The 23355-nt window shown below is 63.0% G+C and overlaps 1 protein-coding gene across 4 annotated transcripts; it reads left to right on the top strand.

The window, feature by feature from the left end:
• Nucleotides 1–1112: 1112 nt before the first annotated feature.
• PIAS3 (protein inhibitor of activated STAT 3) lies at nucleotides 1113–23118 on the top strand. 4 transcript variants are annotated; one of them, XM_076359988.1, is made up of 15 exons: nucleotides 1122–1164; nucleotides 3025–3082; nucleotides 6470–6929; nucleotides 11218–11302; nucleotides 11913–11963; nucleotides 14360–14450; nucleotides 16015–16149; nucleotides 16344–16449; nucleotides 17094–17167; nucleotides 17714–17874; nucleotides 18294–18430; nucleotides 18868–19072; nucleotides 19468–19601; nucleotides 21467–21504; nucleotides 22344–23118. In XM_076359988.1, exons 3-15 carry the CDS (start codon nucleotides 6473–6475, stop codon nucleotides 22617–22619), a joined length of 1950 nt encoding a protein of 649 aa, XP_076216103.1. In that variant the 5' UTR covers nucleotides 1122–1164; nucleotides 3025–3082; nucleotides 6470–6472; the 3' UTR covers nucleotides 22620–23118. The 4 variants fall into 4 exon arrangements, with proteins under 4 accessions (XP_076216104.1, XP_076216102.1, XP_076216103.1 ...); XM_076359989.1 differs by lacking the exon at nucleotides 3025–3082 and having other exon boundaries at nucleotides 1113–1164; nucleotides 18901–19072; XM_076359987.1 differs by lacking the exon at nucleotides 3025–3082 and having other exon boundaries at nucleotides 1113–1164.
• The last annotated feature ends 237 nt before the right edge of the window (nucleotides 23119–23355 follow it).

Below are 23355 nucleotides of genomic sequence, written 5' to 3'. Positions count from 1 at the left end.
GCCGGGGCCGGGCCCCGCACGGGACCGGGCCCCACAGAGCACCAGCCCCACAGAGCAGCCCCATACATCACCTGCTCCATAGAGCAGCCCCATACATCACCAGCCCCACACCACACCAGCCCCATACATCACCCGCCCCTAGAGCAGCCCCATACATCACCAGCCCCACACCGCACCAGCCCCATACATCACCCACCCCATAGAGCAGCCCCATACATCACCTGCCCCATACATCACCCGCCCCATAGAGCAGCCCCATACATCACCAGCCCCACACCGCACCAGCCCCATACATCACCCGCCCCATAGAGCAGCCCCATACATCACCTGCCCCATACATCACCCGCCCCATAGAGCAGCCCCATACATCACCAGCCCCACACCGCACCAGCCCCATACATCACCCGCCCCATAGAGCAGCCCCATACATCACCTGCCCCATACATCACCCGCCCCATAGAGCAGCCCCATACATCACCAGCCCCACACCGCACCAGCCCCATACATCACCCGCCCATACATCACCTGCCCCATACATCACCTGCCCCATATAGCAGCCCCATACATCACCTGCCCCACACATCACATCACCCGCCCCACAGAGCAGCCCCATACGTCACCCGCCCCATACATCATCACCCGCCCCATACGTCACCCGCCCCATACATCACATCACCCGCCCCACAGAGCAGCCCCATACGTCACCCGCCCCATAACATCATCACCCGCCCCATACGTCACCCGCCCCATACATCACATCACCCGCCCCACAGAGCAGCCCCATACGTCACCCGCCCCATATATCACATCACCCGCCCACAGAGCAGCCCCATACGTCACCCGCCCATACATCATCACCCGCCCCATACGTCACCCGCCCCATACATCACCCGCCCCACACCGCACCCGTTACCCCTCGGCGCGGGCCCCTCCCATCCCGTCCCGGGGGCGGGGCGAAGGGGAGCGGGGCGGGGCGCAGCGGGGTGGGCGTTGGCGCTGCGGCTGCGCGGCGGGCGCGGAGTTGCGCGACGCTCCCTGCCCGCTCCCCCCCCCCCACCCCCCGTCCCCGTCCCCCCCCTGCGGCCGCGGCGGGGCGCGGAGTTTGCCTCGGTCCCTGCGCGGCGGCTGCCATGTCCCAAGATGGCGGAGGCGGCGGAGCTGAAGGTGCGGGGGGGCGGGGCGGGAGGGAGCCGAGCGGCGGCGGATGCGTGGGGACGGAGGACTAGTAGGGGTTCTTGAGGGGATGTGTGGGGCTGAGGGGTCTGTGGGGCTGAGGGATGTGTGGGGACGGAGGACTAGTAGGGGTTCTTGAGGGGATGTGTGGGGCTGAGGGGTCTGTGGGGCTGAGGGATGTGTGGGGACGGAGGGATGTGTGGGGACGGAGGACTAGTAGGGGTTCTTGAGGGGATGTGTGGGGCTGAGGGGTCTGTGGGGCTGAGGGATGTGTGGGGACGGAGGACTAGTAGGGGTTCTTGAGGGGATGTGTGGGGCTGAGGGGTCTGTGGGGCTGAGGGATGTGTGGGGACGGAGGACTAGTAGGGGTTCTTGAGGGGATGTGTGGGGCTGAGGGGTCTGTGGGGCTGGGGCCAGACAGTGTGGGGCTGAGGGGTCTGTGGGGATGGAGTGAGGCAGTGTGGGGCTGAGGGGTCCGTGGGACTGAGGGGTCCATGGGGCTGAGGGGTCTGTGGGGCTGGGGCCAGGCAGTGTGGGGCTGAGGGGTCTGTGGGGCTGGAGTGAGGCAGTGTGGGGCTGAGGGGTCTGTGGGACTGAGGGGTCTGTGGGGCTGAGGGGTCTGTGGGGACGGAGGACTAGTAGGGGTTATTGAGGGGATGTGTGGGGCTGAGGGGTCTGTGGGGCTGAGTGGTCTGTGGGGCTGGGGCCAGGCAGTGGGGGCTGAGGCAGTGTGGGGCTGAGGGGTCTGTGGGGCTGAGGGGTCTGTGGGGATGGAGTGAGGCAGTGTGGGGCTGAGGGGTCTGTGGGGCTGAGGGGTCTGTGGGGATGGAGTGAGGCAGTGTGGGGCTGAGGGGTCTGTGGGGACGGAGGACTTTTAGGGGTTGTTGAGGGGATGTGTGGGGCTGAGGGGTCTGTGGGGCTGGAGTGAGGCAGTGTGGGGGCTGAGGGGTCCGTGGGGCTGAGGGGTCCGTGGGGCTGAGGCCAGGCAGTGTGGGGCTGAGGGGGTTTTTGTGGCTGGGGATGTGGTCGTGTGGGGCTGAGGGGATGTCTGGGGCTGGGCATCGGGCAGCTGACGGGATGCGGGAGGCTGAGGGGGTGCCTGGTGCCGGGGGGACGTGTGGGGCCGGGGCACTCTGCGGCGGCCCCAGGGAGGCGTGTGGGGCTGGGGACGTTTGGGAGGCAGACGGGGAGGCCGTGTGGGGCAGGAGCTGGGGGGGGGGGGCTGTGGGGTGGCAGAGCGAGGGGTTTAGGGCTGTACTGGGGCGTGGGGCGCAGGGATGGGTGAACAGGGGCCGGGGTGGGGTGGGGGGCAGCGAGGCGTGGGGCTGTGGGGAGGGATGGGGGTGCTGGGGTCGGGGTGCGCGGCGGGGCTGAGGCGAGCCGTGGGGCTCCCGGTTTGGGGGGCAGAGCCCTGGGGGGGACGGGGACGACACACACACTTGTGGGGCGAAGGGGCCGTCGGGAGGGTGCTGGGGTCCGGACCTTTGTGCGCTGAGTGGCAGGTGAAGCTGCCCGAGCCCCCCCCCGGGCCTGTCCCCGAGGGGGGTGTGTGGGGTGTGTGCTGGGGGGGGGCACACACACACACACACGGCTTTGGAGGTGCGGAGCCGCGGAGGAGAGAGGTAGAACCCGAAGGAAAGGAGAGCCGAGAGCCGGAGCGGTTCGGAGCCGGGAAGGACGCCGGGGCCCGGGGGGGAGTGTGGGGGGCGACGGCGGGCGGGAGGAGGGGGCGCAGCGGAGGCGGGTTCGGGGCGCAGCGGGGCGGGGGGGGGGGGGGGAGCAGCGAGCGCCTGAGCCGGCGGCTGGACGGGGTTTCATCTCCCTCCACTCTCTCTTTCTCGTTTTTTTTAGGAGTCAGAGTGTGTCACCACCTTTGCCCACCAGACTGTGGAATAGGAAATTGCCCCCGGTAACTAATTCCAAAGCTGATTTTTTTTTTTTGTTGTTTTATTTTTGGTTTTTTGTGTCTCCCTCTCCTTTTTGTTTGATATTTCCCCCCCCCCCGCAGGCTGGACTGCAGGTCTCGGCTGGCTGAAGTGGCCCAGGAGTCCTGTCCCCCCGCCCCCTCCTTTCCCCACCCTGGGAACAGTGAGACCTTTGGGAACCGGCACCTTTTTGGCCGCCAGCCGCGGCGAGAACGTAATTCTCCAGCGTCGTATTTGCCCGTAATCTTTCCGGCAGCGCCCCGTCCGAATTTGGATGCCGCTTTAGGGCGCGATCCTTCTCCCTCCCCTAAAAACCTAAGCCCGGCTGCGAGGGGAACCCTCTCGAGCGGCGAACGTTAACGGTAGCAGCGGAGAAACCGGACCCGGCGACCGTAGCCGGCTGACCCGGCGACCGCGCGCAAGCCGAGCTCCGGCGGCGGCGGCGGCGGCGATCCCGCCGTCCGGGGAGGGCGGCCGAGCCAAGGGCGAAGCCCGGGCGCGACCCGGGCCCGAAGGCTCCGTCGGGTTTATCCGCTCCGTTCCCTCTGCCGATAATCCCCGAGGAGGGACCGCGGTTTGAGAGCCGGGGGGGGGGGGTAGCTCCAGCGCGCGGGTTTACACCTCGGGGGGGTGTGGGGGGGGAGCGGTTTGGGGTGCCCCCGGCCCTTTCGGCGCAGCTTGGCCTGATTTGGGGCCGCTTTGGTTTATTGCTGAACCTCTGCTCCCTTTCCTTCGCCCCTCGCCCCCTTTCTGGCTCCCTCGCCGGGGGGCGGGGGGGGGTCGTTCAAGCTTTTTACCCTCTGTGTCTCCTCGTAAGAGCAAGACGAGCCGGTGGGAACGAAGCCGGTTCCCCCCCCCCCGCCGTTGGCTTGAGATGCTTCCCCCCGCCTTGGAAAAGACCGAAGGGTCCTTGGGAAAGGGAGAAGAGGGTTGTTTTTTGGGGGGGACGCGCCTCCTCCGAGGGGCGGCACCGCTCGGGCTGGGGTCTGCTGGGGATCCCGAGCCGCGGGTGCCCCCCCCCCCTGCCCCCCCCCATCCCCATCCTCGGGGGGACAGAGAGAGGGGTTCGGTTCTTTATTCCGCCGCTCCGAGGGGTGACGGGAGAGGGTTTGTAGGAGGAACGGAGGCGGGAAGAGGTCGGCTCCTTCCGGCGATCGTCACAAAAAGGGGCCCGGGGGGGGACATGGGGGACACCCCGAACGCGTCGTTTTCTGGGAGGCGTTTGAAACGGGCACGGTCAAAGCCGAGAGACACCCCCCCCCTCCCGGGGACGACAGCGGTTCCCTGCTCCCGACGGGATTCCCCGGCTCCAGAAAGGGTGGGGGGGACACACAAACAGTCGATCGCTCTCCTCTCGCCCGCGTCCCCCGGCGAAGGTGACGGGCCAACCCGCCGGCTTTCTTCCTAGGCGAGACCCTCGGTCCGCCGCCGCGTCCGCCCCGCGCCGGGCGACCGCCTGGGCTTTGCGGCGCGGCCGGGGGGCTTCGGCGGCTTCACCCGACGCTTCCCTTCTTTATTTTTTAATTTTTTTTTTTCTTTTCCCCCCCAGACGCCTTCCCTCTTGGGTTTTGTGGTGTTTTTTTTCCCTTCCTTCCCCTCCCGCGGGGAAGCGGGACGTCCGTCGCGACGTCCGTCGCAGCGTCCCCCGGGGCCGCCGCCTTTGGGGGGGTGACGGGGTCCTGACAACAGCCGATTAAACCGCCTTAAAACCCCCCGCCGCGTAGAGCGGGGGCCAGTTAATTACCCGAGAAGCAGATTACGGAGGCGCGCCCCTTAACTCGGCGTTTAGGGGCGCCTCTGGAAGACCCGCTCCGCGAGGCGTAGAGCCGGGACCTTCCCCCCCCCCCGTCCCCCCCCCTCAGCTCTTCCCGAAGGAAAACGAGCTCCGTCGGCTTTGGGAATCGACCCCGGCGCAAACTGGGGGGGGGGGGGGGGGGGGGGCCGCCTCTCCGACCCACGAGGTCCCGGCTTTTATCCTGCGCTGCTGCTTCTCTCGAGGGGATTGCAGGGTTTTTTTTTTTTGGGGGGGGTGTGGGGGGGTTGGGTTTCTTTTTTGGCATTCCTGAACCGGCGGGGAGCCAACCTTTTCCGCCGCGGCCCGAAATCGCGGATTTTAAACCCCCGCGAAGTCGCGACGGCTTCGGGAACGATTCCGCCGTGGTTGAGTCGGTCGCGTTTCGGGAGCCCGAAGCGGGGGGGTGGGGGGGGAGAAAAAGTCCTTCTCAGGCGCCGAGCGGGCGGCGAAGCTCTCCGTGCCCTTCCGTATTTAAAGGGGGGAGCGCGGGGAGTCGCCCCGTCCCAGGTTTAACCCCTTTTTTTTATTCGCCCGAAGGCAACGGCCGGGCCGCGGCGTGTGCGTCTCCGTCATCCCGCGGGCGTTCCCGCTCGAACCGGCGATTCCGAAATGGGGAGAAGGGCGGGGTTTTGGTGGGTTTTTGGTTGGGTTTTTTTTCTGCCGGCGGCTCCGGGATGGAGCCGAGTTCCCAGGTCCGCTGCCAACTCCCCCGGTGTGACTGCGGGGGGGGGGGGTCCCCGAGACCCTCCCTGATTCTTTCCTCCCGTCAAACGGGGGAGGATTCCGCGTTTTCCTCCTCTTCGGGCGTCTTTCGGCTTGACCCGACACCCCCCCCGCCCCACCCCGGCTTCGCTGGGCTCGCGGTGGGAACCGAGCCGGGGAGGCTCCCCTCAGCCAGGCCGGCCGATAAACGACGCCGATCCGTGTTTTTCCTCAATCGCCGCCTTTCTCGTTAATGTTTTTGCTAACGCCCGTTTTCCCATCGGCTCCGAGGTGCGTCGTCTTAGAGAAACATCGGGCCGCGACCGGGCATTCCCAAAGTGTACAAATATGCATTTTTTTTTTTTGGAAAGAAAAGCACAAAAGCGACGGCCGGAACCCCCCTGCGGTCGCGCTGGGGCTTGGCCTTTCCAGTCCCAGCCTGAAGAGCGAGAGCTTTAGGCCTGGGGGGGGGGGGGGGGGGCAGCAGAAAAAGCTTTAGTTTAAGCGCGAGGTTGACCCCGCAAGAAACCGTCGGCGTTTATGGGGAGGGCGGGCGGTTTGAGAACCGTTGGGGCATCGGGAGCCGCTCGGGCGCCCGCCGAATGGGGAAGCGAGCGCCACCGCCTGCGTTTCCAGGTCCGAAAAAGGGAAAAAAAAGAAAAAAAGAAACGGCAAACCCGCGTTTTGGGACCAGAGTCCTGAAGGCTAACCGGTTACGGTTCTGCCGGTGACGGCGAGGGGAACTTCGGACGTGGCGGCGTCTCTTTTTAAGGCCTCCGCCGCCTTCCTTCGGGAACCCGCGGCTCGGTTTTGGGTCGCGCCCGCCTCGGGCGGGGGTTGTTAACGGCGGCCGTTCTCTTCTCTTTTCTTGCAGCACATGGTTATGAGCTTTAGGGTGTCGGAATTACAAGTCCTCCTGGGCTTTGCTGGAAGGAACAAGAGCGGAAGGAAGCACGAGCTCCTCGCGAAGGCGTTACAGCTGCTGAAACCCGGCTGCAGCCCGGCCGTCCAGATGAAAATTAAAGAGCTCTACCGGCGGAGGTTCCCGAGGAAGATCTTAACCCCTTCGGACCTGTCGATGCTCCACGTTCAGGCGGGGCAGCTGCCCTCGGCCGCCGCCCTGACGCCGGGCGCCGTCTGTCACCTGCCCTATGACCACGGCTCCCCCGCCGTGCCGGCGGCTCTGCTGCCGCCGGCGCCTCTCCTGGGACCCAAGCACGAGACGGACGTTCCGCGCTTGCCGCCCCCCGTCCACCCCGTCCACCCGGACGTCAAGATGAAGAGGCTGCCCTTCTACGACGTTTACGACGAGTTGATAAAACCCACCACCTTAGGTACGTCCGGCGGCGCGCGGGTCCTCTTTTGTTCTCGGGTCTGGATACTTCCATCCCCGGAATATTTAAAAGACGCGTAGATGCGGCGCTCAGGGACGCGGTTTAGCCGGCACGGCGGTGTTGGGTTGACGGTTGGACCCGATGATCTCGGAGGCCTTTTCCCACCTTGGCGGTTCCGTGATTCTCCGGGGGCTCCTTGCCTTCGCTCGGGCGGAGGGAGTTGAGCTGGAGACCTGGCGACGGCAGAGGAGCGGCGCGGCAGGGCGAGCCTGCCGGCTTGCTTTCCGAGGGGAAAGCAGTTCGTTAATCCCACGCCCCGGAAGATCGTTAGGACGACGTTTTTGTCCGTCGTTGCGGCGGAATGAGGCCTCGAGCGCGGCGGAGGGGTTTCTAAGCGGCCGTTCTGCTGGAAGTTGTTAACGCCGACGGCCGGCGAAGAAGAACAGACGGCTTTTCGTAATTAACTCTCCCGGCGTTGGCCGATTCGTTGGGAAAGGGAGCCCGTCCCGACCCAACCGGGTCTTTATTCTCTCGGGATTAGGACCCAGATGCTCACGTACCGCGGAGCGGAGGTAGAATTGGGAGGGACCTTCGGAGGCCGCCGAGTCCGAACCCCCCCCCCCCCCCTCCGCCGCGAGCAGGGGACGTCTTTGGCCGGATCGGGTCGCTCAGAGCCCCGTCCAACCCGACCCTGAACGTCTCCGGGGATGGGGCAGCCCGCGCCCGTGTCTCACCACCCTCAGCGTAACGCATCTCTCGTCCGAATCTCCCCTCTTTTAGCTTAAAACCATCACCCCTCGTCCTGTCGCTGCAGGCCCTGCTCCAAAGTCCGTCCCCATCCTTCTTACAAGGCCGCCGTGAGCTCTGCCCGCAGCCTCCTCCGGGCTGAACAGCCCCGACCCTCCCGGCCCCTCCTGGCGGCAGAGCTGTTCCAGCCCCCCGACCGTGTGCGCCGACCGCTTCCAGCTCGCAGGGGCTGCCAGAAACGGAAGCTTTTAGTTGCTTGTCAGCCTCGTTCCACGTTTATTTGCGTGAAAAAGGGCGTTTCTCTCCCGGCCGACACCTCTTCCGTTAGGTTATGTTTTATAATCACCTGCGTCTTTTACAAGCGTAGGTAAGCCGGGGGTTATTTACTCTTTTTCACCCGATAGAGCCCGGGGTTTTCTTTACCTTCTCAATTGCGAAGCTTTCTCCGCTCCGCGGTACGTCAGCATCTGGGTCCTAATCCCGAGAGAATAAAGACCCGGTTGGGTCGGGACGGGCTCCCTTTCCCAACGAATCGGCCAACGCCGGGAGAGTTAATTACGAAAAGCCGTTTGTTCTTCTTCGCCGGCCGTCGGCGTTAACAACTTCCAGCAGAACGGCCGCTTAGAAACCCCTCCGCCGCGCTCGAGGCCTCATTCCGCCGCAACGACGGACAAAAACGTCGTCCTAACGATCTTCCGGGGCGTGGGATTAACGAGCCGTTTCGTGCCTCGCGCTCCAGCTTCTCGGCAGGTACGGGGAGGGGTCGGCTCCGCGCCGGCGAGGCGACCCCGACGTTGAGCAGCAAACAAAAGGGACACACACACACACCCACACACACACCCCCCTGTACATTCGAGAGCGGAGACGGGGTACGGCCGAAGGGCGAGGCCGCCCGATTCTCGACGGGGTGGGGAGGCCGAGCGCCCCGGCCCTTCCCCGTTCGTCAGATGGGGGGGGAAGAGAAAACGCTGGGGGTTGGGTTTTTGGGTGGGGTTTTTGTTTTTTTTTTTTTTTGCCAGAAAAAGTTGCGCCTTCGCCGGGATCTGTAGCACGCCGGCGGGGAGGCGTGCGGTGCGGAGCTGGCCCGGTAACCGCCGGCGGTTTTGGAAGCGCTGCCGCGCCTGGGGTGACGTGGGCCCGCGGGGAGGGGGGGGGGTGTCTAACCCCGTTTCGAGAGTCATGTTTTTACTTTAGGTTGAGCCTTTCCGGCCTCTCCAGGCTGGACCCACCCATCTCTGGGTGCCTTTTAAACGGTTTTCGCTTGGATTCCGGGTGGTTTTTCTTCCGTACGAACACGGGCGCGTTCGCTAAAGTGGCGACGGGCGTCTCTCTGCTCTGGCCAAGAGCCACGCGCTTTTTTTTTGGGGGGCGTGTTTGGTTTCATTGCCATTTTGCTAAAAATTGCCTTTTCTTGGGTTCGGCTTCGCCGGGTCTCTCGGCCGACCCGCGGTTGAGCCCCTTCCCTGGAACGGGCCGCTCGCCTCGCAAAAGAGAGGATTGATTTATTATTTCTTTTTTTCTCCCCCGATAAAACTCCCCTGCTTACGCGTTTGTGCTCGCACTTGGAAGAGGTTTTTTTACGCAGTTCCTAGGGGATCGTGGATTTTTATTTCTGGCTCCCGGCGGCTTGTGTCTGTCCTCTCCCTTCGGCCGTGTAAACGTCCCCTTCCCGCTCCGTTTATTTTAGTTACCGGGGGCAGCCCGGCTGCCCAGATACGAAGGTCCCGGCGTCAGAAAAAGGCCGGGAATAAGCAATATGTGGGAAGGGCAAAGGAAAATGGGGACGGGGGGTGGGCGAGGACGGGCGACGGTTAACGACCAGGCCACCCGGTCCCTCCGCGCTCCCTTTGCTGCAGGTGAGGAAGATGCCGGCCTTCGGCTTCCCCACTCCCCGGCCTGTTCCGACCCTCCGGCTGTGTCACCCCGAGCCTCGGGGACGCCGGCGTCTCCCTCTGGGTCGGGTGGAGGCCGCCGACGGGGCGGTAACGCTGGCTGTAAAGCGATTATTGGGCGGAGGTCGGCGATGGGTTATAAACGCGGGCAGCGGAGAACGGAGGAAGCTGCGGATTTTGAGCGGCTTTGCCCCGGCTCCCTTCGGAGCGGAATCGGGATCCGATTTTTGTCACGGAGGAGCTGAAAGGCTCAGGCGGAAAGTCCTTAAGGTGGTCCAAAATCCCTCTGGATTTCCCCGGTCCGGCCCGCCGCCAGTGGAAGATCCGGCAGGTCGTCTGCCCGCAGCCTCGCGTTCCTGAGCCGCGGGAGGAGGAGGAGGCCGGAGGAGCAAAACCCCTCGGCCCCGCCGAGGAACCCCTGCGTGAGCGTGCTGCCCGGGGAGGCCGGCGTCGGGGTCTCCCTCTCCCGAAGGCGGGTGGCACCGAGGACGGAACTAACCTCCTCCTCCGCCGACCCGCAGTCGCCCGGGACGGCGACGCCTGTGGCCGGCTTCGTCGCCAGCGTTGCCCAACTCCTTGAAATAAAGAAAGGATCAAAACGCGAGGTTTACGCCGCCGCCTGCCGCCGCCGTAACGCCCTCGGCTTGGTTTTCTCTCGGCCCAGGGACGCTCCGCATCCCAGAGGGCACCGGCGGGGGCTGCTGTCGCTCAGCGCCTCTCCCGACGGGTGTTTAAGAAAAGAAAACGAGCCCAGGAGAGGCCAAATCATCTCTCTGCAAATCACATCGGCTCGCAGCGCCAGCCGTCTTCGTTCTAGGGTACCGATGCTCAGCGAATACCGATAAAACCGCTGAGGGTTGGGGGGGGGGGAGGCGGACGCCTGCCCCTTTCACCGAGGGAGAAGCTGAGGGGCGAAAGAAGACGGTAGCGAGGTGGCCGCGGTCAGGGGAAGAGAAGGGGAGGTCCTGGCTTATTTTTACGCGTCGCTGGCACCAAACGTTTTTTACCGTGCTCGTCGCGAACCCTCCTGTAAAATTCTTGGTTCTCCCGCTGGGCGGGTTTGTTTTTAATCAAGGGGACGGCCGGTTTTTCTCTAAATCCGCCGTGACTCTGTCCCTGCGCCCGAGGAGAGAACGGCAGCGCCCGGTCGCTGTTCGGCAGCTGCGCCGACCCCGGTAACCGCAGCAGTGAACGGTAATTTCTGGGGCAGCGGGTGACCTCTGGCGTTCCCGCAGCCCCGCGTTTGATCCCGCTCTTCCCAGCCCCTCCGCTCGTCCCCGGGCGGCTCTTCCCGGACCCAGGAGGCTGTTGCAGACCCCAGGAGAGCGAAGCTTCCAGGGGGGCGGCTTTCCCCCGTTTCCTCGCCGTTCGCTGCCCGTGCAAGCCACCTTCCCCGCCGGGCCTCGGTTTTCCTGGAAAATAAAACGGCGGGGGCCGAACGCCTTGCCCCGAAGGGCGGACCCGACGCTTGGTGCCGCGGCCTCGGAGGGCGGAACCGCGGCCGATGCCGACGGCGGATTGCCTTCTGCTTGTAGTGGCTGCCGTCCCGTGTTTGCTACGAGCCCCGGCGCCTGCGGGCGTCACGAATGACTTGGCGAGGATTTAATTTGTCTTCAATTCTCTTTCCCTCCCCCCCCCCCCCCCCTCAGCCTCAACGAACGGCCAGCGGTTTGAAGAAGCTCACTTCACCTTTGCTCTAACCCCCCAGCAAGTCCAACAGATCCTCACCTCCCGGTAAGTGAAACGGCGTCTCCCCAGATGCCGCGCAAAGCGCCGGCGGCTTCCCGGCCTCCAGGACCTGCCTAAAAGCCGGCGGAGCGGAGCTAGAGAGCCGCAGAAGGGTTTGGGTTGGAAGGGGCCTTTAAAGGTCCCCTAATCTGCCCCCCCCCCGAGCGCCGCGGGTGGGAGTCGTCGTACGGAAGAGAGGAAAAACGCGGTGACGGGGATAAAACCGTGCGAGCTCGTCCCAGAATTTAGGACTGCCCCCCGCCCCTGCCGACGGACACCGCCGCTTGTTTGCCGTGGCCAGTCTGCGGTTGGCATCGCGTTCCTAAAACCCAGCGGCAGCGAGAAACCCCGCGGTTGATATTATCCCCCCCTCCTTTTCCCACCGCTCGCTCTCCCCTTCGATGGGCTTTCGCTCCGTGTCCTCCTTCGGGGAATTTTGCCCGCCGGTTCGGAGGGGCGTGACCCGTTTTTACAGTTCAGCTGCACCCGTTTTGTTCACGATACAACCCCCGCACGTATCGATGCCAGGGCGGCTTAGCAAAAATCGATGCTGCCGTAGTTGTAATTCTCTGTTAACGTGCTGCTGACGGTCTCAGGACCCTCTTTTCCGTTGCAGAGACGTCTTACCAGGTGCCAAATGTGACTACGCTGTACAGGTGCAATTAAGGTAAGGTAACGGTTCTGTGATGGACGCGGTTGTTCCCCGAGCTAGCGTTACCGGCGTTAATTTGTCCCCGGTTTCGGTGAATCCCGCTTTTCAGCGCTCGGTTCGGCTGGAAGTCGCATCGCTCGGAGGAAATCCGAAACGCTCGGGGCTGCGTTCCGAACGCCGAGGGGTTTGGGGGTGGGGGGGTGGGGGTTGAGCCTCTGATAAACCGGGGTCGTGCAACGTCGAACCAAGGAGGGGGGGTGTCTTTCTGCGCTCGGCGAGGCGGAGCGGGTTGCCTCCGGGTGACGCGGCCTCGCACGCCAGTTCCCGCGTGTGTGTGGTAGGGTTTAACCTTTTTCAGAGTTTTTCGCGCTTACCTAGAGCTCGCTTCTTTCTCTTCTCCATTTCAATTTTTCGCCTGTTTGCAGATTCACTGCAAAAGGCGGAATAAGGCGCAGAAGCGACGTTGCCTTAAAATTTGAAGATTATTATTATTTTTTTTTTTTAAACCTTCGCCCAGCTATTACTCGTGAAAACGCAGGACGCGCCGGAGAGCGTGAGTGGAAGAATATTCACAAGTGCTTCACGGGTCGCCGCCCCCCCCCGCCCCCACCACCCCACCCCGGTTCTCACAGTCGGTGCCGGGGTGGGTATCGAGGTGCCTGCCCACGCTGAACGGGGGCTGAGGAGGCTCTTGCCCAACGCTCGGCCCTCGGCGGGGTTAAAAAAAACTGTCAGATTTTATTATCAGGGGTTTGAAGGTGGCAAAGAGACGGAGAGTCGCTGCCGCGCTCTCGGGAGAAGGAGCGACGGGGAGTTGAGTTGCGACGCCCGGGCGTCTGAAGAAGAGCGGTTGTTTGCAATGGAAGCCTTCGATTTAATTTGGCAGGCAGCCTGCTGGTTTTCGGGCTGTTAATTACGATCCCGTGACGACGTCCCTCTGATTTGGGGCTCTATGGCGGCGGTTTTCCCGCCGTCTGCTCCGCTCCGGCGCGCGGAGCTGGTGGAGCGAAGCGTACGGGCGTCCCGTTCCCCGAAGCCCGTCAGGAGGTGGAGGCTGGGAAACGTCTCTGCCGTAGCGCAGAGAAACCGGCCGTGTTTTTGACGGACCGCTTTCGGCGTGCGGGCCTCTGGCCGCATTCTGGACGTGGGAGGTGAGAGAGAGTTTACCAAATAGTCCACCGGGAAGCTCTGAGGAGTCTCCTGGGGCGTCCGGAGTGCGTCCCTTCGCCCGAAGAAAGTCAACCCTCGTTCGGCAAACTTCAGCGCGGGAGTTACGGACGGTGGCGGGATTCGCTTCTTCTCTCCCGCCGACGCGCTTCGGGCACGTGCGGTGTTCTCACGTGCCCAGGCGAGAAAAAGGCTTAACTCTCAATTTCATTCCTCCTTTTCTTTGGCGAGGAGAGAGAGGTTTAAAGAACGGCAAGACCAGATTTATTTTTCGAGGACGGTGGCGGTGCGGCTCTGCATCGGCGTGACGTGCCGGGGCTTGGGAAGAGCCGGCCGGGGTGGCAGCCCGGCTCTCGGCCGCGCGGCAGGACTGCGGTTTCGGCGCGGGGAGGCGTCTCTGGCGGAGCAGCCTCCTCGGAGAGAGAAGGGAGCGCGCACGGCCACCTGGTGAAAGGGGACGGGGATTTGAAGCGGAGCCCGTTCCGGCTTGCCGGCGCCGACGGTGGGGTTCGGTGACCGTCAAGGTCTTTCCCGACCCGAGCGATGAGGGAGGCGACGGCGGGATATCGAGCGGTGGCGGACGAGCTTCGAGAGAGTCCGAGCAGCAACCGGTCTGTCCCATCGCAAGATTCGCTTTGGGTCAAACACGACTTTTTAGTTCCTCGGGCGCTTCTGCTGGGTAGCCTAAACAGAGGTGGTTCCTCGTCTCTCGAGGTGCCGCGGGACCTGAGGGCGAAGTCGCGCGTGAACGCAGCCGAACCCGGATTAAACCATCTGATAACGCCGCTGCCGGTGTGGGAATTCACCGGGGCGAACGGCGGGTCCTCCTCCTCCTCCGTCCTAAACGGCAGCCGGGTCCGCTTGAACCCCGCCGCTGGGTTCGTGTCGCGCTTCTGGAACGACGTCGGGCCGGAGGAGCGCGGCTTTGCCTTTGAAACCGCGACGCCGGAGAGCTCAGATGGCCAAAAATCAGCCCTGCCCCCTGCACGCTTCACGGCGGGCGCGTTAGCGGCTGGTTCAAGCCGCCGGCCTTTTCCCCCCCCCCGTTCTCCTTTCTCCTATCGCTTTTGCCGTGCGCGGGGGGGTCGAAACCCGGGCAGGGCTGTTCATCCGCTGGGGCGTTTTTCCAGCCGTCGGCCCGTCCTGCTCGGAAACCGTTTTTCCCCTTTTTCAGGGGGAAGTTTGGCTGCCGTTTCTCGCCAGCGTCGCCACTCACTTGCCGGTTTCTCCCTCCTGCTCCTTAGGTTTTGCTTGTGTGAAACCAGCTGTCCCCAAGAAGATTACTTCCCTCCTAATTTATTTGTCAAGGTCAATGGAAAACTCTGTCCCCTGCCTGTGAGTAAACCTTATTTCTTCTTAACGTGCTGTAGACCCAGCTCTGCCCCTTTTACACGGCCGCGGTGGGAACGCGTTTATTCCCGAGATTAAAGACCGGCTGGAAGAAGACGGCGCGGTTAGGGGCGCAAAGCCGGTTTTGTGTTGCGGGGCTGCGGGTCGGCGATGAAAGCTGCTCTCCGATTCAAGGAGCGCGGCCTTCGAGTAGGGGAACGCGCAAACTTTGGGCCTGATTTATTGATTTTATTATTTTTTTTTTTTTAAGCGGCAGGTTCCCTCTCTTTTTTTTTTTTTTTGGAACGCCTCTTTTGGCAGGAAACTCGGCAATAAAAACGCAGAGCGGAACCCGAGTTTGGCCGAACAACGGCGCTTGCCTTTAGCTCGTCGCGTTGCAGGAAGAGCCGGGCGCTCCGCTCGAGGCCGTCGTCCTTCGTGCCGGGCAACGCGCGAAAATACAATCAGAAGTAGCGCTTGCCCCAGTTTACGGCCCAAAAAGGGACGCGATTCGGCCTCGCGCCTGGGACAGGTCTCGGAGGTTTGACGGCCGCGGGCCAGGTCCCTGCCGACGCTCCCGCGCTGGCTTTGCCCCGTGAAGAGCCGGCACTTTTTGCAGTCCAACCCGCAGAGCGGCCTCCCGACGCTCCGCCTGAGCCGCTCCCTCCGTTGTTTTGAGAGATTGGCCTTTTTTCGCCTCGGATATCCTCTCTGGTTTTGGCCGAGGCAATTCGCAACCTGCTTTAAAAAAAGGAAAAAAGGGGGGGAAAAAAAAAAAACCCAAAAAAGAAAGAGAGAGGGGTCGTTTCCAGCCTCGTGGCTCGGAAAGGGGGAAGCGGCTGCGAGGTGCAAGGTGGCCAAAGGGTCCCCGTCCCGTGTCCCCCCGTGTCCCCCCGCCCCAGCCTCTGCTCTCAGACGAGGTTTCTGGCGTTGGCGTGGTTGAGCCGCCTGCAGCCGCGCAGCGGGAACGCCGCTTTTCTTTTTCTTCCGCTTAAACTGCGGCGGCTGACTCGGTCTGGAGCCGCCCGGTCTGACCGAGGGCGATGGTGGTGGTGGTGGTGGTGGGGAGGAGGCGTAAATCTGAATTACAGAAAAGGCGCTTTTGGGCCGGATAACGGGCCGGGTCTCTAATCGGGTCGGAACGCGGATTTAACGGAGCAAAAATGAGATCAACGCGGGATTTGTCACGGGATGTAACTTTTCAGCTTCCCAGCCTCGTGTGAACCGGGTGGGATTTGCTTTTTAACTGAACGCCGTTTGCGCACGACGCATCCCGGACTGACAGTTCTGCGCGTGGGGCGAGGTTCAGCTTAGGACGGGGTGCCAGCGCGCTCGTCAGCCTAAGGAGGTTGGGGGGGGGAGCCTCTGTCCTCCGTTCCTTGACGTCGAGGAGTAACGACCTGCTGCCTCGAGATTTGTAGATCAATTCTCCTTCGAGCTGTTAAGGCGTGAGGCAGAACGTCTCGAGGCGCGACGTGCCGGGAGGAGATGGGGCTCCCGGGTTCTTGCACGTGGCCTTACACCTCGGAGGGAATTCATTTCGCGCCAGGTAACCTTCCTTCCTTTGCAGGGTTATCTCCCGCCCACAAAAAACGGCGCAGAGCCCAAACGGCCCAGCCGCCCCGTCAACATCACTCCGCTGGCACGGCTTTCGGCGACCGTCCCGAACACCGTCGTGGTGAACTGGTCCTCGGAGTTTGGCAGGGTGAGGGGAGGTGAAAAGTGTTTCCCGCTTGCTGCTCTTCCTTCGCTGCCGGTCGTTTGCGGCCTCGGGTCCGCGGGGCGGAACGGGGGTCGTCCTCATGGCGGCGGCGGCAAGCTGTGCGGATCCAGGGGGGGCCCTCTCCTCCCCGGTGGGTTTTTCTAGGTCTGAGCGGCGTCCAACTTCTTTTTCAACAGAACTACTCTCTGTCGGTGTACCTGGTGAAGCAGCTGACCTCAGTGACGCTGCTGCAGAAGCTAAGAGCCAAGGGCATCCGAAATCCGGACCACTCGCGAGCCCTGAGTGAGTACCCCTCGCCAGGGCGGTAACCGCGCGTGATCGGATCCCCGCGCCGAGCGCGGGGAGAGGGAGCGGGTCCGAACGAGCAGGCGAGGGCAGCGCAGGCCTTCGCCCGCGTCCCTTCTCGCGAGCCCCCGCCCGCTCGCCGAGTCCCGTCGGTGAGAACCCGACGGGAAGGGTAAGGACCGTAGAGGTCGCGTGTTATTTTTCGGCGACGCCGTTCAACAGAGCTCTTAAATCGAACCGTTCTTCGGGTGGCTGCCCGTCTCCGCCGCCGCCGCTGCGCTGCTGAAAGATTTCTCCTCCGAGAAGCGGCGGGAGCGGCGCCCTTACCGCTTGCGCTCGGGCTGCGCGCCGTTCCCCTACAGCCGAACGTTTTCCCCCCCTGGCGCTGCCGTTTTAACGGGCAGGCTGTAGAATCTTTCAAGGCAGGGATCCGTCTCTCTGCGCTGCGTACGTGCTCTGGCCAAGGAGGCTCTTGCCGGAGCCGTTAATGGCAATAACGTCTGCTGTCGTAAGCCTCACCTGCCTGTAATCTGGATATTAAGCGTCACGATGCAAATTATAAATCATGTCTGTATGTATTTACGCACGTAAAAGAAGGAGGATGTTGACAGGAGACCTTTTTTCCCCTCCTCTTCTTTCAGTCAAAGAAAAACTAACAGCTGATCCCGACAGTGAGATAGCTACAACCAGCTTACGAGTTTCCCTGATGTGTCCAGTAGGTTTCTACGTTTTTGTTCCTTTTTCTTGGACAGGCCTTTGCGAACAGCTTCCCGCTTCGCCTTACCCCGTCGCGTAGGGAACGCTTCGGAGCGAGACGAGGGCTAACGCTGCTGCAGCCCCCGCTTTTGTTGAAAAGTCGGCTTTCGTTCCGAAGCAAAAGCCAGAACCGCTTTCTGTCATGCGTAGGGGAAAGAAAAAAAAATAAATAAATCGCTGAGGTCGCTGGCCCTAAACTGCCCAGCCAAAAACTGTCTTCTCTTGACCCCGTCCTCGTCTCTCACCTTCGCTAGCGGCATGTGTTTGAGGTGGAAGTGAGCTTAAAAAAGGAGAAACTAAAGGCAAAAAATACCCCCAGGAAAGCTTGTTTTCTCGCGCGCGTTAATTCTTTGGTGGCGGTGCGTTTAACGACTTGTTAAACGCGCCAGAGCGCTGGGCAGGGGAGAAAAGGGAATGGACGGGGAGCGACGCCCCCGGCTCTACCTGGCGCTGAGAGGGGCGGTTGGTGCAAAACCGACTTCCCTTCTTCCCTCTCGTCCCCTAGCTGGGTAAGATGAGGCTGATCGTGCCCTGCCGAGCCATCACCTGCACCCACCTCCAGTGCTTCGACGCGGCGCTCTATCTGCAAATGAACGAGAAGAAACCCACGTGGACTTGTCCTGTGTGCGATAAGAAAGCCCCGTACGACAACCTGATAATCGACGGGTGAGCCGAGCGGGCTTCCGACACCGACTTTAGCCGGGATAATGTTTTTCTTTTTAAGGCTTATCCTCTAACGCGGACAAGTTACAGCCTCGAATAGCTTAAAAATCCGATTTCCGTTCCCCGAACCGCTTCGGTGCCGATCTGGAGAGGTTTCTCCCAAAGAACGAGAAGCCTTTGTCAAAATCCTGGCTTCCTTGCCGGCAGCCTCTGCCGAGGCGGTTAAGGAGGGAACCTGCTCACCCGGGGTTTGAGCGGAGCCCTCCGACGTACCTCGGACAAGCCCGTCACAAAACTAAACTCGCAGGTGATACCGGCGCAGCTTTTTGGAGCCCCTGAGCCCCGTGTCGTTTCTGCCGCCCGTATTTGCGCCCGAGTCCCCGTAGCGTTGGCTCTCCCCAGCTTCTCCTCTCGCCCGGCAGGCTGTTCATGGAAATCCTGAACTCCTGCACCGACTGCGACGAGATACAGTTCGCGGAGGACGGCTCCTGGTGCCCCATGAAGCCGAAGAAGGAGAAGCAGGAGGTGTGCCAGACGCCCGCGTTCAGCGGGATCGAGGGTACGGGAGCTGTGGGCACCGACTCTGGGTGGTTTTGGTTGTTTTTGGACGTCTTGTTTTGCCAAAGCGAAAACGTTGATGTTTACGGGTTTTTACACTTGCAAAGCAACATTCGGAGCGTTTCGGATCCCGCCTGGGAGCCGGTATCTGGGCTCACGCTGACATACCAGGAGCGTGACAGGCACTTAGCGCGCCGCTGGGGAGCCGGCGCTAGAAAAAGCGGGGGAAAAAACCGCAGGTTCCTCTTGAAACTGCAGCGTTGATCCCAGGTGGGCTGTGGAGACCTGGGCGTTAGCGTGGGGATGATGCCCCTCTTCTGGGATGGGGGGGGGGGTGGGGGGGTGGATCAGCCACGAGCCCTGCGGAAGCCCCGAGTCTACGGCAGGCTTTCGCAGTCCTCGCCGAGGCGGCAGCGTCTCCGTCGTCTCCGTTTGCAGCGGTTGAAGCCGATGGCTGGTTTTCCTCTGCAGCCGGCTCCCTTTACGCCGCGAGCTCCGAGGGCAAGAACTCTTCGGAGGGCAAAAAAAAAGTGGAGGTCATTGATCTCACCCTGGACAGCTCGTCGGATGAGGAGGAGCCGCCTGCCAAGAAGCAGTGCCCGGTCTCCGGCGCGGCTCTTCCGACAGCGGCCGGGCCCAAGGGGTAAGGCAGCGCCGGAACGCGACACACCCGCCCCCCCGCCCCGCCCCGGCTTTGCTGGGCTTCGGCTTCTTTTCCTTCCTGCTCTCCGCTCGCTTCCTTCCCCGAACACCGACGCCACCGCAGTAGCCAGATCCGAGCCTGCTCTGTCCCCGGGAAGCGCTGCTGCTGCTGCTGCTGCTGCTTTCCACGCCTGGCCGGGGTGAGGTGACGCACCTCTCTGACCGCGGGACAGGGGAGGAGGGAGGGCTCGTTTTTGCCGCAGGTATGGCAGCGTCAGGGGCTTGGGGGTTGGGGTTTTTTTTTTTTTGTCGTTGCTGATAAACAAGGGAGGAATTTTGCCCTCCGCCTGCCGTTCCGCTCTTGTTAAGGCCCGTCGGGCCTGTGTTCCGTTTCAGGGTGTTAAGTATCGACCGCCAGCCATCTTCCGTGCTTCGGAGTCCTCCCGTGGCAGCTCTCGGCAGCGACTATCTCTCCAACCTCCCCATTCCTGACTACCATCCTTCCTACCAGGTGCCCTCAGAGCTTCAAGGTAACGACAAAGACCTCCGGCAGCGCTTTTCAAACGCGCACGATTGTACCAGTTTACCGGACCGAGAAGCCGGCTGTAACAGCCGCTGCCCCGGCCTCCTCTCCCACGGAGCCGCGAGGGGCCTTTGGGTCACTCAGGCACGTAGCCTGTCCTGGCCCGGCGGCTGCTGCAGATCAGAGCGAGTATTTTTGGGTTCGCTGGCCCAACGCGGAAGAGGGAAGAAGGAAACTAGAGCACCTCCCTCCCGGGGCACGCCGCCGGGGAGGTTTCTCTAGGGGCTTGCAGGTGAGATCCTGACTGACGGAATAGGCTGGGAGTCCGGTTGTTAGTCACGGATCACAGGTAGGAACGACGCAGGTTTGGGCCGGTCGGTGCGTCCCGGGGCCACCGGGGGAGCGAGGCTGTGACTTCCTTTCGTGGAAGGCTCTCGTCGTTCCCGGGTGCGATACGGGCTGCGCGTCCTAACCCAGCAGAGGGGTTAGACTGGGGGATGGAGGGAGGGAGAGCAGCCCAGCCGAGGAGGACTTGGGGGTACTGGTGGGTGAAAAGCTGGACACGAGCCGGCAATGTGCGCTGGCAGCCCGGAAAGCCAACCATCCCCTGGGCTGCATCCAAAGCAGCGTGGCCAGCAGGGCGAGGGAGGGGATTCTGCCCCTCTGCTCTGCTCTGGTGAGACCCCCCCTGGGGCACTGCGTCCAGCTCTGGAGCCCTCAGCATAAGAAAGACACGGACCTGCTGGAGCGGGTCCAGAAGAGGGCCACAAAAATGATCAGGGGGATGGAACACGTCTGCTATGGAGAAAGGCTGAGAGAGTTGGGGTTGTTCAGCCTAGAGGAGAGAAGGCTTCGGGGAGACCTTCTTGCAGCCTATCAGTACTTAAAGGGGGCTTCTAAAAAAGATGGCGGCAAACTTTTCAGCAGGGCCTGTTGCGACAGGACAAGGGGGAATGGCTTTGAACTAAAGGGGGGGAGATTTAGACTAGAGATAAGGAAGAAATGTTTTACGCTGAGGGTGGTGAAGCACTGGCCCAGGTTGCCCAGAGAGGCGGTGGATGCCCCGTCCCTGGAAACATTCCAGGTCAGGTTGGACGGGGCTCTGAGCGACCTGATCTAGTTGAAGATGTCCCTGCCCACGGCAGGGGGGTTGGACTAGATGACCTTTAGAGGTTCCTTCCCACCCAAACCCTTGGATGATTCTAAGGAAGGAGAGGCCCGGGTCCACGACTGGGTAGCAGGTAATAAACCACTCCCAGGAGCCGGCGGGTCTGGGGATCCCCGTGTGCTTTGCAGTTCTTTACGCCTCGGCTGTCCCCAGGGAGGCGGGCGTTCAAAGCCTGGTTTTACGGGCAGGGGGGGCCGCTGCCCAGAGAGATGAGGTGACGGGCTTGAGTCCACCCCGGGTCAGGTTGGCAGCGGAGACCTGAAAACGCTCTCCCGGTCCCGCGCCGCGGTCCACGCGTCCCTCGTGCCGGCTCTGGCGCTGCCCGCTGGAGTTGGTTTGGTCAAGGCCCTTGAGCGGCTTTTTGCCGGGCGGTCGGGAGCGCCGGGGTCTCGCCCGGCCCTTTGCGGTTTGCTGAGCTCCGCTGGAACTCGGTCTCGGTGCCGGGCCCCACGGCGGCTCTGGAGAAGTGAAATTCAATTCGCCCCGTGCCGTTTCGTTGCTGGGGCCACGCGATGGGTTACGGGGGGGGGGGCCCGTGGGAAGAGAGCTGGAGGTTGGGGCCGACGGTGTCACGGTATCTAGTGCTCGGAAGCAGGCTGAACCCATCTGCTGCTCTCCCCGCCTCAGCACGGTTTGGCTCCTCTTCCTGACGGAAGTTTATTTACCGCCGAGAGATTTATTTTTTCCCCTTTTTATTTTTCTAGGTCTGGATTTGTTTTCCTTCCTTCACAGTGAAAGCCAGGTAAGTTGTCTTGTGTTTCGTTCCGGTTTTGTCTCTCTTTTCTCCTTGCCAAACCGGCAGACTGGCAAATGCATCCCTCTTGGCTCAGCCAGCCTTCCTCCTCCTCCTCCTCCTCCTCCCTCTTCCTCTGCGAGAACCCTTGTAGGACGGCGGTGGGGGTGCCGGCGGGCATCGCCCGACACCGCAGGGAGGTTCTTAGCCTGCCCGGCAGCTGCGGGAGTCCGGGGCTCTTGCCCCTCTGCCCAGCACCTCTCCTCTCCCGCGGTACCTGCTGTCTCGAGTCCGCCTGGCTGAGGCAGGTTCGGAATCACCGGGGGGGGGGGGGGCTCAGCGGTGGAAGCGTTTTGCTCCTCTGAGGCTGTGAATCCCCCGCGGGTGTAGGAGAGCGACGGTAGGAAGCGGAGGGATTTGGCAGCGGCCGCTGCGAGTCGATTCCTCCCGTCCGCGTCCTGCGGAGGGGGCTCAGCGCGGGGATCCACGGCGCGCGTGGCTTTGCTGGGGGCCGGGGGGGGGGTGAAGGTCGCTGTAGGCTCCGTCGTCTTTCTCTGCGCTGGGCTTCGCGTCGTGCCGCCGCCGCACGTCTCTCCTCTGCCGTTCTCACCGCTGGAGCCCGCGCCGGCGCCAGATTGTGCCGACGGGAGGCAGCGGGCGCTGACGGGTTCGGGGACGGTCTCGGTAAACCGGTTCGCCTCTCCGGGGAGCCCCGGGAGCGATCCCCGCGCGGCCTGCCCTCTCCGTGGGCGCGGGCCCTCTCCGAAGGGCTGCGTGGGCGCGGGGCCGGGGTTTTGTGGGTACCGTGAGCTGACGGGGGGTTTTTTTTTTTTCCCTTTGCTTGGCAGCATTACAGCCCCTCCGTGATCACCTCCCTGGAGGAGCAGGATACGCTCGGCCATTTCTTCCAGTACAGAGGCACGCCTGGCCACTTCATAAACATGACTCCCCTGGCCCCCGCCATGGCAGGGTCTCACAGCGCCGTCGGCCCGGCCCTCGGCCGCATCGGCGGCGTCGGCGGCGTCTCCGCCAGCGCGCTGCGAGAGAGCCACGGACACGGCGGGGCAGCGGGCGGCAACGCGGCGCTCCCCGGCTGCAGGCCGGACGTCATTTCCCTGGACTAAGGCCACGCCGCCGGCGGCTGCTGCTCCCTCTGCCAGGGATGGGAGGCGAGGGCGGGTTTCCAGTAGCTGCCTTAGGGATGGGCTTCCCTCTCCGGGGCTGGAAGGACCCGACCGAGAACCGTCCCGTCGTCTCTCTCCGCTCTCGACTGAGGCCGGCGCCCCCCAGGCCTTGCGCTGGTGCTTTCCAGTCCGGCTCTGTTCGGAAGGGTGCGTCCCGCGGCTGTGCCCGAGCAGGTTGGGGTGTGAGCTGGGGGAGCGCCCGTCTCCGCCCGTTAACCACCCCCCACCCCCGACTTCAAAGAAACGGTTTAAAACCGGTTTATGTTACGTAGGATTCTGGCGACGGGTGTCCAAGAGCCGGGGGGGGGGGGGGGAGTCATTCAACCGCCCCCTCTTGCCTCCCGAAAGTGGCGCGTCCCGCCCCCAAAGCCCCTGTGGGCCCCCGCGAGCGAGGCCGGGGCAGCCTCCCGAGCCCCTGCCCGAAAATCCTTCCTCCCGTTTTTAACGGGGGAAGAGCGGAGGCGAGGGGGGGGCTGCCTGGGAGGGGGGACGGGGTGAAGGGAGCGGCCCGGGAGGGAGGCGGCGCCGGTGCCCTGACCGTGCCGGTGCCTCCTGCCTTGTCCCTCCAGTGCCGGCGCTGCCTGGGGCGTGCTCGCCGTGTACTTTTTTTTTTTAAAAAAATAGATTTGTTTCCCTCCTCTTAGATATTCCCAGCGCGGACCTGTACAGAGACGAA

This window comes from Aptenodytes patagonicus, chromosome 26 (assembly GCF_965638725.1).
Source record: "Aptenodytes patagonicus chromosome 26, bAptPat1.pri.cur, whole genome shotgun sequence".
In the NCBI taxonomy this organism is placed as follows: Eukaryota; Metazoa; Chordata; class Aves; order Sphenisciformes; family Spheniscidae; genus Aptenodytes; species Aptenodytes patagonicus.
The sequence above is the reverse complement of the archived record's forward strand: the minus strand, read 5'-3'. Positions and strand labels throughout refer to the sequence as shown.

Bases quoted from the DNA above. Each gene is read 5' to 3' on its own strand.
- PIAS3 (XM_076359987.1), top strand. From the start codon at position 1,141: ATGGCGGAGGCGGCGGAGCTGAAG. The intron at 1,165-6,469 runs GTGCGGGGGGGC...CTTTTCTTGCAG, and splicing joins CGGAGGCGGCGGAGCTGAAG to CACATGGTTATGAGCTTTAG. The intron at 16,150-16,343 runs GTGAGGGGAGGT...CTTTTTCAACAG, and splicing joins GGTCCTCGGAGTTTGGCAGG to AACTACTCTCTGTCGGTGTA.